Source organism: Triturus cristatus, chromosome 9, assembly GCF_964204655.1.
Source record: "Triturus cristatus chromosome 9, aTriCri1.1, whole genome shotgun sequence".
Classification (NCBI taxonomy): domain Eukaryota; kingdom Metazoa; phylum Chordata; class Amphibia; order Caudata; family Salamandridae; genus Triturus; species Triturus cristatus.
The window spans coordinates 803,174,511-803,195,654 of NC_140592.1; the positions used below are offsets into that span (position 1 = coordinate 803,174,511).

At 44.3% G+C, this 21,144-nt stretch overlaps 1 protein-coding gene across 1 annotated transcript in view; it reads left to right on the forward strand.

The window, feature by feature from the left end:
• The window catches only part of LOC146798868 (nesprin-2-like), a 1,144,883-nt gene that overhangs the window by 740,258 nt on the left and 383,481 nt on the right, over positions 1-21,144 (forward strand). The window contains exons 77-80 of the mRNA XM_085627789.1: positions 2,643-2,768; positions 4,562-4,824; positions 6,681-8,757; positions 15,599-15,918. Of these exons, the coding sequence (XP_085483915.1) occupies positions 2,643-2,768; positions 4,562-4,824; positions 6,681-8,757; positions 15,599-15,918 (2,786 nt within the window). The remainder of the gene's footprint in view (positions 1-2,642; positions 2,769-4,561; positions 4,825-6,680; positions 8,758-15,598; positions 15,919-21,144) is intronic.

Sequence of the window (21,144 nt, forward strand, 5' to 3'; positions counted from 1 at the left end):
GTCCCCATGTGAAGTTATACTTGTAAGATGTTACCAAGTATTCTCCAATCTATCCTATGGGACAGATAGCCTTTCACTAGTGTAAATTAAATTACACTGTATTTCACTATCAGGACATGTTACACACACCAGTACATGTCCTACCTTTCACATACAGTGCACCCTGACCATAGGGGTACTTTGGTCCTAGCTTAGGGGTGACTTACAAGGAATTAAAGGGAAGGAAAGGGCCTGGCAAATGGGTGCACTTGCCAGGTCGACATGGCAGTTCAAACTGTGTGCAGACACTGCATTGGCAGGTCTGAAATACTTTTACAGGGCTACTCTCGTGGGTGGCACAATCAGTGCTGCAGGCTCACTAGTAGCATTTGATATACAGGCCTTGGCACTCTCAGTGCACTTTGCTAGGGACTTCTCAGTAAATCAAACATGCCAGTCATGTAAACACCAATTCAAAACATAATTTACAATTGGAGCACTTGAACAGTAGTGAGAAAGTGCACAGAGACACTAAACCAGTAAAAATAGAGTCAAAACCGGAAGGTCAGAAAGCAAAAAGGCAGGGGAAACATGCCAAAAGATACCACGTCTAACAGGGACTAACCTTGTCTGCAGGCCGGCTCGCGTTGAGGGTCGCTGGCTTGGCTAGTCAGGTCGAGTCGGTCCACTTATGGAGTTTTTTTTTCAAAGTTGCTCCAAAGTTCTCCAAACTACTGGAACTTTTTCTTGAAGTTCCCCTAAAGGGTCCCAACGTGTCCAAAACTTCCTCCAAGGGTCTGGAAGCTCCAAGATAGTTCTTGAAAGTTTTGAGACTTCAGTTCTCACAATCTACTTGGACAAAACCCTTACAAATCCATTGGTAGTAATCCAGGCTGAGGATTCTTGGTGGTGATATTCCAGTTGAGCTCTGTTAACCCGTAGCTTGCAGGGAGTCCACTCTTTAGTCCTTTTGAAGCCAGTTGGGTCCACAGAGCGGTAGGTCCATATTGTGCAGCAGGCACAGTCTTCAGAGTGCAGAGCCTGGTGTGTGCAAATCAAATGTCCAGCATGGACCCTTCTTCCTTAAGTTTCAAGCAGTAGATCTGAGAGGCTCTGTCCCTCTCAGATACTTATTCCAAGTCCCCTGGGTCAAGAAGGAGGGCACTGCTGTCCAATGAGGTGCAGGGTACTACCCCAGGGTATGACCACATCATCCAAAGTGTGGCACTATCTTTCTCCAGAGAGCACCATTTCTCCAAAATTCATCATGGCTGATTTTCCGGCAGAGAGAGAAGAGCTAACTGAAATAGCCTACAAGATGGCTCATCTACATACGCTGCCTCCCCTTTCCAGCTGAAAAATTCCTGCCTTAAGCCTACAATCTTGCAGGATTCAGAGGGTAGGGCTGTAACTGGGCATGACTTACACAGTCTGTCCCCTTCTCTCTTTGAAGAAGATGTTTGTATGACCCCTCCCCCTGACAGAGCATTCCTATGTAGCAGAACCCAGTATGACTCAGTGAACCCCTGGGCTATTTATCACCTTATCAAAGCAGCCTGGCTAATCCAATAAACCCCGGCCAATCAGATCAGAGCTCTAGAGGGCTGTATTTTGGCTTCCAGACAAGAAAGCCTTATAACTTTGTGTCTGTACATTTAAAATAAATTAAACAATACTATATTGTTGGATTCATCAATACCATTCTAGGAAGTCCTTGAATTATATTTTTATCACCTCCTTGACGTTAGTTATTATTTAATAACTTCTTGCCATGTTAACCTATGTGGCTGGGGATCTGCAATGGGGAAAATGAACTGGGCAATTTCTCCAACATCAGGGCTTATAAAAAATCTTTTATAAGAACCCTGCCTATTTCTGAATATGTATTAAAATTGCAGATCCTCACTCCACAGTGCTCCTGGCACAAAGTCGGTTTTGGGAAGCACTTTACCACAATGTTTGGAGTGAAATTTCCAATTTCACTAAACCCAGGGCATGAAAAACTTGTTTTATAAGGGTCCGCCTTATAAATACCTGACCCCCCCCCACCCCTGGGACACCGAGCGGAGACCCTGGGGGGTACCTAATTGTACAAACATTGTAGTTTATACATTTTTCAGTGCCCCAAATACTAAAGTTGTGTTTGGGCACAATTTGCATTTTAAAAGCAGTCCTGCAACACAGGGCTGCTTTTAAACTGACCTCAGGCTTCAGCAGTGCACACATGCAGGTGCAGAAAAGCTGCTGGCTTTTAAACTGCCATGCCCTATTATATGCCAGGGACTTAAAGGCAGTTTTAATCCCCATGTTCTAGGGTCTTATAGGAGAGGTCATGCCAATCATAGGGGTACCTTAACCCATGTGCCCTAGTGTATGTTATTGTTTTCACTGTATTTTAAGTGTCTTTTCAGCATAGCACTGGCCCTCGGCCTGGTTAGGGCTGGGTGTGTGAACACACGAGACATTAAAATTCAGCAGGGTTTTCAGAATGTATAAAAATTTGCAAATACTCTCAGCTTGCTTTCCATAACAGTAAATGATCTTGTATGCATTTGATGGATATCCCAGAAACCTGATTGAATCACACTATTTTTAGATTATAGTCACAGCCTTAATCAAACTTAAAATTCTTGATTTCAATGTTTTGTCTTTTTTGTTTACAGAATTTGGATATACATTTAGTGATGAAAAACAAACTTTCCTCTGAAGCTCTAGAGGAAGCTGAGCACAGCGTCCAGCAAGTGAAAAACCAAACAGCTGAATTAGACATTTCACTACAAAAAGTCGAGGTAAGAAAATAATCATATAGTAAGTGATGCAGATACAACCAGCGTAGTATTTAGCACACAGAGGCTAGGTGTAGTGTCTAGAAGAAGGCCACCTATCTTAGCAAAGTGCAGTCCAACCTTTTAGTTTGGACATCTGGTGCATTGATGATTCCACCGGACATGGGGGTAACGGCACTAAGTCAGCTCATCTAGGCTCAAATGTGAGTAAACTGCCACCGCCAGAGCTGGCCCTATATCCTGGCATACCCACTGGGGTTCTCCTCGGGTGGCAAGGGTCAGCAGTGGCGAAATCCTTTAATTCAATAGTCTAACTACACAATGGAACAGTGGTGGTATCAGAAGTTCTGGTTTGTCTGGGGTTAGTTGGCCAAAACATTTATGGGGCTAGTCCTAGACTTCTGAAATAAGAAGCAGCCAGACACGACCTGCATTAATCATGGGTGGGGGGAGAGTTGTACGGGAGGGTCGCGCGGGGGGGGTTAATACATTTTTAAATCCTACCTTTCACCGGGTCCCGCGTTTTCCTGCTCTCCTGCCTCAGGCAGGAACAGGAAGGAGGCAGCCTCCCTCCTCTCCCCTAAGCCAATCACATTGCTGCAATGGCAGCGTTGTGATTGGTCGGGACTCTGACCAGCCAGGCGCCTATGGGGAGGCCATTTTCTCCAAGTAGGCTGCATGCAGCTTACATGGATAAAAGGCCGAGTGCGCATGACTGGTTTGGTCGGCCCCGGAGGGCCGACCAAACAGTCAGCACCCTCAGCAGTGGGCATGCCACTCCTCCCCTGCCCTAGAACAGACCCGCCCACCTGCCTGCCCCCAACCAAACCCTTCTGCTTTCTTGCAGTGCAAGAAGCAAAAACATAACATGGTAGTTTTACCATTTTATATTTCTGCTTCTTGCACTACGAGAAAGCAGTGGGGCGACGCTCCCCCCCCCTAATGGAGTCCCTGGAAGCAGCGCTTTAGCTGCCTTAAGAAAGAACAAGTTGGGCTTTCTGTTTTACGTCAAAAAACCTGTGCTGCTCTCGTGACAGACATGCTTGTATGCTTGTACTAAACGAAGGCACTCGCTCATCCTGAACAGGAAGCCCTTTGATGGGATTCATTTTGGGAGTTGCACTATGAACATTCATCTCACTTTCTTTTTCTCCCTTTCTTTCTCTGTTTCTTTCTTTCCTTTTAACTCTTTCTACCTCTTTTTCTGTTCTCCTTTTTTTCCTACTTCCTTTCTAGCCTTTTTCTTTCTTCCATCTTTTTGAGCATTCTCTTATTATTGTTATTTCATTCTTTCGTTCTCTCCTTTCTTTCGTTCCTTTTGTCCTTCCATTCTTTCTTTAGTAAAAAAAAAAAGTGCCTCGCTTGTTAATACTATCTTTTTATTCATCAATGTGTAGTTCATCATTGCTTGATAATTTTACGCCTGGGCAAGGGGGTGGGTGTAGAGCTATGTCCTAGCAAGCTAGGAAGTCTGCCCGCCTTTAAAAAGTTACTGTTTCTCATGGCCCAGGTTAATGGTGCAATAAATATAACTTAAACAAATGGCTTCCTGATTTGCTCTTGTGTGTGTACTCGTGTGTGTTCACGTTTGCTGCAAGAGGAAAGTGTGACGAGGTATACTTGGCCATTTTCACACACAACTCTTCCCGCACTTTCAAGTGGAGTGGCGCAGCCTTCTGGGTTGACGGTGCCCCTGTGTGGTGTTGTCTCTGAGACAAGATTCACGACGCCTGAAGGAAAACACTCCCTTAAGGATAACAGCTGATAAATCCTCTCCTGTTTTATTGTGACTGCAGGAGCTTTACGGCGAGTTACAGCGAAAGAAACTCCAAGTTTTATCTGTGGAGAAAGAGGTCTTCCCTGAGAGCGCCACCGCGACTGAAGGCCTGGCAGAGAGAGCGCGCACTGAGGCCCACTGGGACAGGCTCCTGCAAGACCTGCGAAGCATAAAACACGAGAAACAGGACCAGAGAGACGCACTGAATCGTTACCACGCAACCCTTGTCGCTGCAAAATCTTTACTGGCAAGACTGGTTGTGGAAAAGGAAAGCGTAAAAATGTAAGTCATTTGCCTTGAAAGCTATATTATTTTTTAAAGTTGTGGTGCCAAAACGCGCATAATTTTTACACCTTTTAGCAAATATTTTACAATTCAGATTGTCTCATGGGCTTTTTCTAATAATGCTCTACAACGTTGCGCATTGCTCTGCTCTCTGCATTTGAAACTGGGCCAGTTTTTGGCTTTTGCCTCGTTATTTGAGAGTAGAACACACATTGCCTTAAGTCCAGAAGCCCAGCACCGTGAGTTCTGTGTCGTTGTCGGCGCTTCAAGCATCTAGAGATAAGGGGTCCTCATCCCTACAAGGGTGACTCAGAGTTCCACCCTTTTGAGGAGTATGTGTTGAGTACCATTATAATTGGCTAATAGGTACACCTGTTAGTTACACCGCTTAGGAACATCAGAAGTGCTGCATATAAGAAAAGTTATTATCGCATGCCTACAGTTAACATCAACATGGATGTAGAAACTAAGGGATGGACACAAAAAGCGGCCTCTAGCCCCTGGCAACTTGTTTATTTAACAGGTTTATATAGTGCTTAGGCACTGGAGAAATATCTGGGCGCTTTACATTCGTTAGCTTGTACAGTGCCACCTTAAACGAGCGTCCATTTGAAGAAAATAAAACATCAGATCAGAGAGCTTGACGAGGCGCCCCTGGCCTGCTGGGTTGTGCAAAGATTGGAAATTTCAGATTGTTGGGCGCTATGTACAGCGTCAACTGTCAGTGGAGGCCAGAGTCACTTTTAACAAACAGCAGCAACTTTGACAGCTGATATCAGCAGGTCAAGACCAGAGTCATATCTAACAAACGAAGAGAGATCCTAGTCGCTGCATTGCATAGGAAGACACACGGGAACTGTATATGGCCACCAGTGTATTTTAAAGTGGATGACTCATTTGTATGAGGCGTTCCCATACAGTACCGCCATACAGTAGGATTTAGCACCTACAAACAGCCCAGATCATCGTTCACCATCTTGAATCATAACCCAGTGCTCGTGGCCCTTGTACAGATACCTGTACATATATACGTACATGCATGGGCACATAACACCCTGCCCCAAATGAGCATAGACCCAATATCCTGATGGCTGTCTCGTTACTAAACCCAAAGTGGTCCTCAGTGTGTAATTTGCAAGGTTAGCTTTTAGGATGGGGAGGGGGAAAGGAATTGACCAAAGCTTTTGCCCCATGGGGATGTAGTCTCGTATTCTTAAGTAGATGGAAAGCTGGCTCCCTGCCGCACTTTCCATTGGGGTACCTTTATAGTACAATCAGGTGCAAGGGCCCTACATACATCCATGCAACACCAACTTTACCAGAATTATATCAGCTGGGGGAAGTGCTCTAAAATATCTCTGCTTAGAGGCATCCATGGAGTGATGTAAGACACTTCAGGTGCAGCTGATATCAAGCCACTGTTTTGCCAGACAGCCCTCTCTATTTAAAGCATATCTGAAAGAGACACGTTAGTGATAGATTCCGTATCTTAGAATAATCCCCAGGCGTCAGTCTGGACCCGGAAAGTTTTCTGCTTAGCAGTACCCCTGCGCGCCAGTAGGTGGCGCCGCGCGGCTCCGCGCCGGTCACTGGCGTCGTGCACGCCGGGACGACGTCACGGAGGCTACGTCAATGCCAAAGAGAGGCTGGACATTGATAATTGTGATGTTCCCGTGTATTTTGGATAGGTCTTGGTTTTATAACCTCTGTGTGAAGGTTTGATATAGTATTATTGCAGTGAGCTCCATAGATATGCAGTCTAGCTAATGTATGATTTAACTTTGACCCGGTGATTTGAATGTGAATTTAAAAAAAAAAACGGAGTCAAACTAATTTTGTTGTTTTATTTTCAGGGGACCTAATGAAAGCTACATCACATACCTGGATAGAATACACAATTTCTTAAATAGCCTTCAGAGTGAGAAACACATTTTGAGTACCCTGAGAAGGAATCAAGAGATCGCTTCCAAAAATGTGATTGATCTGGAGAAGGAACTAATGGAAAGTCAAGTAACGCAGATTGAGCAGTGGTGGGAACAAGTGGAACAGATCATGCAAAAGAAACAGCTTCACCTTGCGGTGGAAATGGGAGAATTCAACAATCTCAATAAGAAAATTAAGGGCATTCAGAAAGAGCTAGAGACGCAGGGGGGTCTGCTAGAAGAACGTGACAGCTCAGGAGCGAAGTCTCAAGTACCCACACTTTCCCCTCTACAGCTGCAGATCATCAGATATGAATTTTCCCAAATTAAGGACAAAGCTGAGCTGCAGATTAAAAGAATGTTGGGGCAAATAGAAAGAGAAACTCTAGAAAAAGATGTAAACAATTTAGACCATCAGCTTCAAATGTTGGAGCAACAAGCATCGGGCCAGGGTGAACTTAGCGCTAGCCCACATTTAGGAAAAAACAAAGTCATACTTTCATTGAAAAAAGCAATCTTATGGGCTAAGGATACCAAAAGCAAATGTATGTTTGACCAAAAAATTGCCCTATTTCCAGATGATGTCAGGGTTCAAATCAGAAGCTGTACTTCTCTGCAGAGAGATATCCTGGATAGGCAGTCCGGTGCGCAGTCACTAACGGATGAGCTTGAACGCCTTACCCCTGAGTTGAATCAAGAAGAAGGCATTATGGCCTTTATAAAGGAACTGGGGGTTCTACACCAGGCTCTTACAACTATCTCAAGTGATCGGCTGCAGCAGTTAGAAGCCACCTTGGGAAAGAGAGAAGAGCTCTTCGCGGAAATAAAAAAAGTTAAAGACTGTCTCAAGTGCTATGAGGTAGACACTGTTCCAGATGTAAACCAAACCCTAACCCGGTCAGAATTGGACCAGCAACTTAAAGAGCTGCAGGACAAAGAAAAGGCATTGCATGAAGGTCAGAACCTGGTTTTGTCACTCATGAACGAAAGGAATGGGTTACAGAATGAACTGAATGTGTCGGAACAATTGTTTCTTATTGATCAGCTATACATTCTGAAGAGCAGGATAAGTAGGGCATACAGAGTGACAAAAAATCAAATCCGTGAGGCAAATAACAAAATAAAGACCTATTTGGATTTAACAAACCGAGCTGATTCATTGCTCCAGGATCTGAGGCAACTTCAGAATGATTTATTAGTTTTGAGCACTATCGAGAAATCAGGAACAAGTAAGGACGTAAAAAACAAGCTGATAGGTTGTAAACATAAAATTCTATCTGCACACTCTACATTCTTACAAATACTGGAAGACAAGGAGGCATTGGCATGCCGCGGCCTAGAATGGGACAGCCCTCATCTCCTTGAAATCCCAGCTTTGTGTGAGCACATCAGAGGTGAAACTGAGATGCACCTTAAGCGCCTTGACAGGATCTCTGAAGAAAGCAACAGGTATGACTCCTTCTCAAGTGATATCAAGAGTACCGCTACAGCCATAAATGATGAAGCTGACATCGCTCTTCAGAGCTTTGACTTAACAGCCGTTCAGAATTTGTACCAAAAAGTAAAAAAACTGATGCTGCTAATTCAAGAAGCAGAAAGCCAGCTGAAATCCTCTGAGGCTTTGAGTGCAGAGATGAAAGTGTCAGAGTTGCAGCAGATGAAGAAGCAGCAAGAGGACCTGCGGAGATTACATGAGCTCCTCAGCGGCATGATGGCGGACCTGCAACTGAAACTTGGGGGCAACCAGGACTTTCAGAGAAGACTAGAATGTACTCTGAAGACGTTCAAGCTAATTCAGACAGAGCTGCACCAGCCATTCTTAATGGATTTCGAAATCAACCACATTCAAGATGAAAAAGCAAAATGCGGAGCTCTCCTTGAAAGAATTGAGAAGGAACTGTGTGGGATCAAAGATGTGAGTGGTGCAGGGGAAGAAAGCCACGCAGAAAAACTAAATGAAGCGGATGCACTCAAAATCCAGCTGCATGGCGAGATTTCATTACACATGGTAAGTACTCTGAGCCTCTCTGGAATTTTCATCTCTATTCACCTGGTCATCATTCTCAGTCCGAGCTATTGGTTACAAATATTTAAAGGGACTCGGTGTACCATCTCAAGTGCTATTCAGAATGTTTCTCAAAACATCTGCGTCACACAATTATAGACAGGGACGTAGGTTAGACTGGGAGAACAGACAGTCACAGGAGCACCATTTTCTGTTAGACATTTCAAGAAGAATTGAATGGCCCACATGTCTCCTGACGCGGGTGGGACGCAGCCGCAGCCACCTACCTTTGTGGTTTCGCTTATGGGATTAAAAATTAAAATCCAATTGTGGCCAGTCAAAGTCAGTCAGTGCACTAAAGGTACATTTTTTCGGTTGCAGTTTTTATATAGCACAAACTCGACCCAGAGGTATTGGAGCGCTTTACATGAGCACCAGTTACATTACACAATGACACATTAAATTTTTGATAGGCACAGTGAGATGAAGTGATTTGCCCAGAATCACAGGATGTTGAGCCGATGCCAAGACTCGAACCTGGTTCCCCAGTTCCAAAGTCGGCAGCTCTGGCCATTAGCCACATCCTTTCCCCGAATGTATTTATTATTTTTTAGTGGCACAGTTATACCTAACCTTAAGTACACTTCTCTTTCAAACAGAGAAGGGCAGAGAAAATACAAAATGTATGTTTAAGATGTTCATTATTTCGGTTATTTAGCATTATTTGCCTGTATCAGGCCTGTCCCGGTGGTTACCAAGGTCTTTTGCAGAGTAAATAAGCAACAGATACTCTATTTTATTTTCAAACCTGTAAAAGAACTTCAGTGCATCGCCGCTGTAGTGTAGACGCTGTTCCCTTGGAGATAATAGGCAAAGCTGTCAGCATGTACTGATTTTTTGCGCTGCTTTCTTGCACACCATTTTAACAAATGGAGCAAAATACTAACCCCACCTTGTGGAAAATGTAAGAACCCAGCACAAAACCCCTATCTGTGAAAGGGACAGGATTAAGAGTGGTGCAGTAAAGTTTGCACTCTCTTGATTTTGCCCACAAACATATTATCAGGTTAAACCTAGCAATATAAACTGGTAAATGCCAGGAAATTCAGACAATGGAGCTGAAACCATAAAAATTTGCATTTTATGCCCCATTTTGAAGGTCCTAAACTGGTAATAATTGGTATTTGTTCCACACCCATTACATTCAACGTTTCTCGATATTGTTTTTAAATATTTTTATAAATATTAGGATAAATCACCATTGTCAAGGACACTCGTAATCAGGGCCAAAGAAAGCCACCTCTTGTAGGTACGATACTGTGTAAACCCACCGGTAGAACATCACATTTTCAACTGTTAATTAATGTCTGTTCATTCTTTAAATACTTCAAACTAACTTTAATTCATTTACATGCTCACACATGCAACATTGTGAGCATACAGGTGGTTTCTTCATGCCACCAGTTCTAAATCCCTTTTGGTGACATGTCTCCTCAGCACATCTACCGCTAACTTCATAGTGAGGTTGCACATTAATTTCAGTTTCGAAGAAAATCTTCCAAAGTCGGTACCCCTGAATGACCGTAACATTGCCACTGTCTCTGCATCAGCCCGCATGACAACGTTATGGGGGGGAATCTAGCAGAAAGTCATAAGTAGTTATTTTTGTGGGACACTTTTAATAGAAAAAATATGATTCAAAACCAAGTTGTAAAGTAATTTTTGTCATATGTCACAGTTTGGTGAAAGACCTCTTCAATTAGCGTATTGGCCTAAATATTCTGGAATCATGTGACATAGTACTAAAACCCCCACATTATTCATAAACTAAACATAACCTTTGATTATGACTTTCCCTGTACTGAATGATACTCTGCCTACTTTATGAGAAGGGTATATTGTAGTTCAACAAGTTTCAATCAAACAGTTTCTATCAGAAAAAGAGAGTAGAGGTGTCGTAAAATGTATTAGAAGCCAGAATAACACCTACAATTTGGTGATTCAAATTGCCTATGGTTTTTGGAACACATTAGGTTCTCTTCCCTTTATGTTAAAGTGTGCACTTCCTTGATGCCTGCTTAGAGATGTATGTTATATTGTTCAAATCATCATATGTGTGAGAGTTTTGTGAATGGTTTGGGCATATTTGCCTTAATAATAAACATGTTTCTTCTACTTAGAGCTTTAATCTAGCCTCAGAATCCCAGTAATGACTCCATGCCAAACCATGAATCAGTGCTCTCTGAAAATGCTTGCTTTCTAAGTCTCATTTCTATTAAGACTTTTTTCAAGGTTCAGCTTCTGCGCTGGCTGGATACAATAGCTAAGAAAAGCTATAAACCATTACTGTGTTGATTTTCTTCCAAGCAGGGGAAAGGAGCCAATCATAATGTTGGTGCCAGATGGCAGAACATTGGTCTATAACAGTGGTGTCAGTTCACTGATTTTATGAAATGTCAGTGGAACTTTCCTGTGATTGATCACTGGATTTGATTTACTCATATCTTACAGATAGATCTCGGTTATGTGCAGTGCCTCTTTTTATGTCTTCAAAAAGTGATGGATGGAATACTTGAATTAATCTCAGCCACTGGTAATTATTAGGGCCACGTGCAACTCGTTATTTTGCACACCATGCACCCAAGTTTAGACCATCTATATGCAGATCAGTTTTGACCCTGCTCCAATGGAATAGTCCAGCCCAAACTGCCAGACGAGGTCCTCCTGAAGCGGAACTCAAGCAACCCAGGACGTTTTCTCCCTAGTTATGGCTCATCAGCCTGGTATAGCTTGGTTTCTGTGACAATGTGCACAGGACCCACATCTTGGTCTCCAAAATGCACAATGGAGCATATTTTGTAACTAAAATTACTGCAAGATTGATCGGTCAGAAATTCTCTATCAGCTTCACCATCCGATGGGGACCTGCTTTAGCATACATGCAAAATAATAAGACCCCTTATAAAGAAATGATTGAAAGAAACAAAGTTGTATGAAGTTATCAAGTTTGCAATCTAACAGTGTGTTGGAGTTGACCCTCTCTACACGGACACCCCTAAACATTTTGCCTTCACCCCTCTTGTTTTTTAATCAATTTCTGTAGGCTTTTAGGACTCTGTGCACTTTACCACTGCTAATCAGTGCAAAAGTGCCTGTGCTGTACCCCTAAAACATAGTACAATTGGCTTACACCTGATTGGTACATTTATTTTACTTGTGAGTCCCTTGTATATGGTACGGCTGGTACACAGGGCCTGTAAATGAAATGGTGCTGGTGGGCATGCAGCACTCATTGTGTCACCCACTGAATTGGCTTTTTGAAGCATGTCTCAGGGTTGCCAGCCTGTAGTGCAGTGTTAAACTGCCATTTCATCCTCGCTAAATAAATCTTTTTCCAGGGCCAACCCTTCCTTTTTAAAACATATAAGCAACCCCTAGGGTAGGCCTTAAACACCCCCTAGGGTAGGGTGCACCGTGTTTTACGTTAAACATGTCTTAGTAGTGAAAAACCCCTACATTCGTTTATCATTACTGTAAGGACTATCTCTCCCATTGGAAAACATTGGTTTACCTTATTACTTTCAATGTCATAACATAAGATTGGGAGCAGATAGGAGTGTCATGTATACAGTCTAATGAATTATAATTTAAAACCCTTGTCAATGGTAAATTAGAATTTTAGATTACAATTTTGAAAATGCCACTTTTAGAAAGTTAGCATTTTCCTGCCTTACATTTTTTGGGGCCATCTAGGACTTTCCTGCAGCCTGGATATGGTAATTTCTCCCCATTAGGAATACGAATTGGGCCCAGACAGTGAACAACAGGACATGTGTGTAGCTGAGAGAGGGCTATCCTGCCAGAATAGGAGAGGGCAGAGCTGTTGCCTGCTCCACTAACATTTCAAAAGGCTGCCTCAAGCACGCTCACAAAGGAACTCGACACCATCCTTTTGTCACCCTAGACCTCTTGGAGCCTTGGCAGCGAAAGAAAGAGGAAGGAAGAAACTTTCCAGAACCAGACATGGGGAGTGGGGAGACTAGAGGTATCCACCACCTCAAAGAGTGGCACAAGGTCTAAATATTGTACCAACTGAGCCACTAACCAGTACACCGTGGACCTGTGTAAGGACTGCCTTGTTCCCCAGAGGACTGCCCTACTGCTTGAGGACTGCCTTTTTCTTCAGAGGACTGCTCTGATGCTATCAGAGAACTGCCCTTCTACTTGAGGACTGCCTTGTTCCCCAGAGGACTGCCCTGATGCTGGAGGCATGCTGTGTTCTTTAGGGGACTGCCCTGTTGCTTACCGAGGACTGCCTTGATGTTTGAGTTTTGAACTCTGTGTGCCGTACTTCGAGAAGGTAACTTTTACAGCGACACTAACCTGGATCCTGTATCTAGCTCGCACTCCGTGGCGGTCGGCCAGAACTTGAGAATTTGTCCCAGTCTAGAGCGACCAGATACCCACAGTTAGCGCTTCCTGCTTTTTTGTACTAGTTTAACTTAAACGTTTAAAATTGCATAGCTTAGGTTCTGCTTATTGGATTTTTGTAATTATGGTCTCATTGTTTTTAACACATTTTACACTATTTCCCTAATTTATTGTGAGATAGCTCTTGTGTTGTGTTTTTATTTTTATTACTGTTCGTGGTCAGCATAAATACTTAACACACGGTGCCTCTAAGTTAAGCCTGACTGCTTTGGTGCAAAGCTACCAGTGGGTTAAAAACAGGTTAATTTTTTTACTTTTGTGGTTCACCCTGACAGGGATTGTGGTTGTTGCTTAGGAAGGATTTTCACCTCCCTCAATCAAAAACCCAGTACATCTCTAATTTATGATCCTCAGTGAGCCTGGTTGAATGGTTAGACGAACATAGGTGCACAGAGTCCCTTCTGGAATATCGGCACGCAGAGATTCTTTCAAGATAGAAATGTTTTTCAAGCCTGCATATACAGGGAAAGCATGAGAGACAGATCTGATGAAAAAATGGGTCAGTGAGAATGTTGAAAGAGAAGAAGTCAAATACAGGAAGCAAGAGAACGATGAGAATGATGGATAGACCAGAATGACTTATCAAAAGGAAAGAAGAGTGTTGGTAAATTTGTGTATGTTATCGCTATATAACAGCACATTAGATTCTGCAGTAAACACTTTCAGATAAATAATGCGCCCGCTGCAGATACCGATGTATCCTGCAGGTTGCGCCTTCAGCTCCAGGCCGAGACAAATCCGTCCCCTAGTCTGGGAAGTGAGAAGGGTGGGTATGAATGAGTTCAGTGATACTAACACCATTATTAAAAATGCCAATGGACAATCCAATTTGTGACTAGGGACTATGTATAGAGCAAGAAGAACTAGCCCTTCAAGGTTGCTCTAAAGTATGTGTGTCTTCTTTTCTTTTGTTTTTTTTCCCTAAGTGTGTCTTCTTTTCTTTTGTTTTCGTTTCCTCAGACACACATACTTTAGAGCAACCTTAAAGGGCTAGTTCTTCTTGACTATTAATATTTTTACCGGGGAAGAGAACTAGTCACTCTGCTCCTCTCTCTCTCCTTGATACTCACTAGGTATAAAGCACCTCCTACTGTGATTTGATATATGATTTGTCAATTTAGTGTCTTTGATGCAGACGTGTGTAACATGCAATTCATTGTCTGAATTCTGTCTGGGAGCAGTCAGTCTTTCTTTCTTCTTAAATAGATCGGCATCCACATTGGCCATTTTTTAAGAGACATTGTTAAAATATAAAAAAAAATGCCATTCCAAGATGCACACCCTTGTGACCATCATGTAATGGTTAAAATACAATTTTAGGGTGAGAGTCCTACGGTAGCACATCAGGTGGTGCATAAAGTTCCAGGGGGTTTGTGGTGCAAGAGTTTGTTGGCTATGGTGTTAGTAGGATGGGTTTATTAAATGAAGGTGATGTGTATTGCAAAGTCTGATACAAGCAGCTGAAGAATACATCATCCAATCAAAGCGCATGAGACCAAAATGCTCCTGGGTGGTACAAACACAAATATAACAAGAATAGGGAAGCAAACCACTGAATTAGGAGCAGGGAAATAAGATAGAAAACAAAGCCATCCTATCATAAACATGGGGCTGACCCAAAGCCTCCTCTAAGAATGTATATGACCCAAAGCCTTGTATAATATATTAGAAACAACAGATCTCCAGTAGACAGCAAAGATGTCTTTAGCCAAGACCTAATGAAACAGGGTGCAATCCTGTTCCCCTTCTGAGATTGGAGCCTGTGTGCAGTTACTCTCGGCTCTCTACAGTGGGCACTGACCTACTCATCTGAGCTACAAGCTTCAATATATTTTGTCAACTGAAAATGAAAAGCTAACTGCTGTGTGCAAAGGGAAGTTACTTATATTTAACCTGTTTTTCATTAAGGTAACATTACCGTTACTGCAAATTCGGCATGTGTAAGGGGTGGGATAGTAAATAATATTATCATATTATCAATATTTTTCTAACGGTAATAGTGAAGTTCCTCCCTGTTCTGAGGGAATGACTCAAACAGGAGCGCCATGAACATAAATCAATGAACCTTTGTTCTCAAGTTACTATGTCTCATGGGAAGAGTGCATTAGGAGGTGTGTGGAACGTTTGACAAAAGTGAACAAAATAATTCATATAATTTATTTTATAGGGCGTTTTCTGATGTTGGTTAAAGCCTAACAACACACAGGTTTTTCATATATTTGCCAAAAATTTGGGAAAATCCTTGGACAGTGGGTGGAATGAAGATGTAATGCAAAATATATGAAAAATGCTTTTCCATGGCAATCTTTCTGAACCGTAATTTTCTTTGACATTTTTCTTGAATGTCACCCAGGAATCCTTAAACAATGTCAAGAAACATGAAGAAGCTGTTCAAAGAGCTGCCGCGCTCCTTGCCGAGTTCGAGTCACATATACTGCAGCAAAAAGTGACCCTTGATGAGTTGGAACAAGGTTCCCCCCTCTGCTCCAAAATGAATCAGTGGAACACAGAATTTGAGTCGACTGTAGCAGAGATACAAGCCTTGGCCCACGACTTGGAACCCATGTGTCACCCAAAGGCCAAAAAGCAACTTCAGCATGTTTTAAGCGCGCTTACATCAAGGCGCTCACTGCTGGAAGAAGAGTTCGCCCAAAAGAGAGCTGACATGGACAGGTATTCTATTATGTGTCATAAGTTGAACATCATATTTCAAGTATGATATTCTATAATTGTATTTGAGAATTTTTAATAGTGTCATCCATCCACTAAAAAACATATTAGTGTTTTAAAACAAAAGGTCCTGGATTTTGGGTACAAGTGGTAAGCATTAATATCTAAGAAGCACTTTAAATCTGCAAGCTACTTACTCAAAGTTTATCACCTTTTTTCTAAAGCTTATGCCATTTATTAATTCTTCTATCCAACACGGACCAATATAGGATGATAAGTAGATGTTTGTATTATGAACACCAGAGTTTTGGTCAGAACATAAAAACCCTCATTAGGAACTGGATGAAGCGGCATTCTTGTATGAAATGGAATTCTGCTCCGTCTGACTATGAATAGCCTGATCTTTTCGCTCCTGGGAACACAGGGGGGCATATTTATGAGTGTGGCGCAGTGGTGATGTATGACGGACCCACGCATGTAATTACCACACATGCCTTCACCACGCATGCATTACCATGCAAATGCCTTTACCAAGTATGCCTTTACCACGCAAATCTTTACCACGCATATTTTTTCCACCAAAGCCTTCACAAAACAATTATATATTCTAACTCGTTGTAAATGCATTCGTATTAAAGGCATATTCGTGGTAAAGGCATGTGTGGTAAATGCATTTGCGTGGTAATGCATGTGTGGTAAAGGTATTGCCTGATTCCGACCACGTAATAAATGTTTCCCACACAGCGCACAAAATCACCTTACTGCGCTGCGTCACAGGGAAAGGGCAGGAATGCGCCATATTTAAAAGAATATGATGCATTCCCGTCCCTACACTGGAGCTGTTTTAGCTGCCTGGTGTCAACATAGAGACCCTTGCACCATGGTGCAAGGGTGCCGCCTGTGCTGCATGCACAATTGTTATTGTGCAGGAAGGTACACCTTCCTGCACAAAAACAACCCTGAGAGGCAAACTCAAAAGTAATGTGGTGAAATAAAGATATGTTCGAGGCATATGAGCTGCAGATCACACACTAGCATAGTAGATCGCCATCTGGTGTTGGGTTCGGATGCTTGCACATTGTTGTTGTCTTGGAAGAAGTCTTTGTAGTCACGAGATAGGTGACACCTTCCTTGGACGATAGTGCGCATGGGCATCAACTCCATCGTTAGATTGTTTTTTTCCGCCATTGGGTTCGGATGCACTAACAATTATATACACCCACTGGATGCATCCATCCAGAACATCATTTGCTACTTACTACACTTGCAAAGATGTAATTTAGCATACTCCTCCATACATCTCCACCTAGCAGCATTAGCAGCTTACTTACAAAATCGACAGCACTTGTCACTCTTTAGAGTCCCTGCGATCAAAGCCTTCATGGAAGGACTTAAAATAATTATTCCTCCCAGATTATCACCCTCTCCAGTGTGGAATCTAAACATTGTTCTTACTAGGCTCATGGGACCCCCATTTGAACCTCTACATAAATGCGAACTACAGTTCCTCACATCTAAAGTAGCTTTCCTTATCGCAATCACATCCCTCAGAAGGGTGAGTGAACTCCAGGCTTTAACCATACAAGAACCATTCTTACAATTACATAGTAACAAAGTGATTCTTAGGACAAATCCAAAATTCCTTCCAAAAGTCATATCTCCTTTTCATCTTAACCAATCAGTAGAGCTACCAGTGTTCTTTCCAAACCCAGACTCTGTAGCGCAAAGAGCTCTTCACACCTTAGATGTTAAAAGAGCCCTTCTTTACTACATTGACAGAACCAAATCTTTCCGCAAAACAAAACAATTGTTTGTGGCTTTCTCTCCACCACATAAGGGCAACCCCATCTCCAAATCTGGGATTGCTAGGTGGATAGTTAAATGTATCCAAATATGCTACCAGAAAGCTAAACGCACACTAACAGTTCCCCCTAGAGCGCATTCCACACGCAAACTAGGGGCTTCCATGGCATTCTTAGGGAACATTCCCTTAGAAGACATTGGTAAGGCAGCCACATGGTCTACAACATACACCTTCACTAAACACTATTGTGTTGACGTACAAGCAAAGCAACAAGCTTCTGTGGGCCAAGTTGTCCGTAAAACTTTATTTCAAACTGCTGCAACCGATACAGGTGACCACCGCTAGAGGAGATACTGCTACATAGTCTATGCTAGTGTGTGATCTGCAGCTCGTATGACTCGAACGGAATATGCTACTTACCAGTATGCATCTGTTCTTGGCATATAGAGCTGTAGAGCCACACACGCCCACCCACCTCCCCGGGACCTGTATCTGTTCCAGCATAGTCTTACTTAGGCATTACACATGGACATCTCTCTCTTTTTACAAACTCCATCATTTCCCATCATGGCGAAAAACAATCTGAGGATGGAGTGGATTCCCATGCGCACTGTAGTCCAAGGGAGGAGTCACCAATCTCGTGACCAAAGACTTCTTCCGAAGACAACAACAACCTGCAAGCATCCGAGCCCAACACCAGATGGCGATCTACTATCCTAAGTGTGTGGCTCTGCAGCTCTACATGCCAAGAACAGATGCATACTGGTAAGTAGCATATTCCTTACCTTTGGGTGGGCTTTGGCTCCAGTGGTGTCCTCACCTAGTTTCAATAACAAGTTAAGAGGGCAGTTGGTGAAGGTTGAACTACAGAGCAATGTAGATTATTGTTTTTAGGATTGGGTTTTCTGCATTATGAGGTTCCGATAGCTGTCTCATAATACTGTTTCTTTATCTTTATCATTGGAATTTACCTGGGCTCTAAACTGTCCATGCACACTCAGGCCCCGATTAATAGTGCCCCGGACGGAGGTGAGACATTTTGCATTACCGGGAAATACTGAACCACAGGGAGACATATATCCAGTACGATAAATATCTCTTACTCTCAGTTTCCCACTGAAAATGGTATTGCATGCAGAATTAGCGTGTTGCACACCAAATTAAGCATGTTTCTGAGCTTCCTTGGTGTCAAGCGCCGTCTTCGGGACCTAAATCTCAAATACGCCATGCTTTTCCCAGCTAAGCTGCGAGTGGAGGTGGAAGGTCGCATACACTTTTTTGATCGTCCCGAAGCGGCCGGGGACTGGCTGGATACTCTGTCTGGAGATCGGGATCGGGGTGGCGGGGGGGGAGCGGCCGGGGGAGAGGGCTCGCCGGATCAAGACTGAGGGACTAATATTAGGCCTCGCTCGGGACAAAAATGATGCCATTTTTGACTATACGTCGGATTGCTTAAGTTCCCCTCCTATGGAGGTTGTGTGGGGTCTCTTGGGGGTTCCCCCTCCTCCTCTGGGGGTCTAGTTAGTTTAACTATCTATGGGGCGACAGGCACACTGCACGTTGGGGGGGCTGTCTGGGCTCATGCAGGGGTGCAGGGAGGGGGGAGTTTTGTTGGGGTGGGTGGGCAGGGATGGGGTGTTGTTCGTTATTATCACAAGGCAACCCTTTTTTTGTGTTGGTTCTACTGTGCTCTCGGGGGGACGAATGATGGTTTCTGTGTATGATGGGGGGTAGGGAATTAACTTTGTTGTCTTGGAACGTCAATGGACTGGGGGACAGGATCAAACGAGGTGTGGTCCTACAGTATCTGAAGCGACTCTCGCCTGATGTGGTCTTCCTGCAGGAGACACACCTTATTGGCAATTCCTTCTGCGCCATGAATCGGCGTGGCTACCGCCTCGTGGCCCACTCGGGCTTCACGTCAGGCTCGAGGGGTGTGGGTATCATGGTAAGGAACTCGCTCCCGTTAGAAATTGATGAGGTGCTCCACGATGACAGGGGACGTTACACTGTCTTGGTGGGTAGAATGGAGGGCAAAGTGGTTGTCTTTGTGTCAGTATACGTCCCACCGGGGTTGCAGTCGACCACCTTTGCAGATCTGGGGCGCCTCCTCCTTGGCCTTCCGGGGGGGCTTCTGGTGGTGGGGGGGGATTTCAACGCGGTGGTTTCTGGGACTGTGGATCGTCACCCCCCTAGGGACCTCCCCCGGGCACAGGCGTGGCTATCCGGCCTCTTGGATACACTGGGATTGGTGGACTGCTGGCGCTTAAAACATCCCACGCAGCTGCAATATACTTTCCACTCGGGGGCCCATGGTAGTCTCTCACGGCTTGATTGTGTCCTTGTCCCGGCGGCCCACGTCGGGAGGGTGGGGGAGGTGCGCCATTTGGCACGGGGTATCTCGGACCACTCCCCGCTATTGTTGCATTTTGATGTCTTCCCGAGGGCTGAGAGCAGGGTGGTCCCAATCAATTCCTGGTACCTGCGCGACCCCACCATTCGCGCTGACTTGATTAAATCCCTCCAGCGCTATTTTGAGGAGAATGTGGGGTCAGTGCCTTCAGCTATCTCCCTGTGGGAGGCCTTCAAAACAGTACTTAGAGGGGAGGCCCTATCCCTTATTTCCCACGCCCGGAGGCGCGAGCGGGAGGAGGTGACCCGGGTGGAGACTGAAATAGTTGAGCTGGAGGGTAATCTAGAAGATGGGGTGACGGATGCTGCACTGCATGTCCTCCAGCTCAAACAGGCGGCTTATAGGGCCCTCGTTACGGAGGCGGCCAGGGGCCTTAGTAGAGAGCAACAGGGGCGACTGTATGATGTGGGTGATAAGGCTGGTAAACTGATAGCGTGGTTGGATAAAAAGGAGAGAGCGAATCGTGTGGTCCCGCTGATTGAGAAAACGAATGGTGTGTGTGTAACTGAGCCAGAAGAAATTGTCTCCTGTTTCGCGGAGTATTTCCGCGAGGTGTATTCCCCGGTCTCTTCTTGCTCGGAAGAGGATTCCCGTGCCCTGCTCAGGGATATCGCGCTGCCTTCCCTGTCCGGGGAGGACAGGGTGTCGCTGGACGCCGCTCCCACCTCCGACGAAATCGCCCTCGCCATACGCTCGGTCGCTTCTGGCAAGGCCATGGGCCCGAACGGTATCCCTATCGAGCTGTATAAGCTGCGACCGGATACATTGGCGCCTCACCTCCGCGCAATGTTCCTCGCGGCCCACTCGCTGGGCTCCCTCCCGCTTGACCAGCGTCTGGCTACAATCGTGGTGATCCACAAGGAAGGGAGACCTCGGGATCGGGTTACTTCTTATCGGCCTATCTCATTACTGAATGCGGAGCCCAAAATTCTCGCTAAGGTACTCGCCAATCGGCTGGTCGGTGTGGTGGGAGATCTGGTTCATCAGGACCAGTCTGGCTTTATTCCCCATC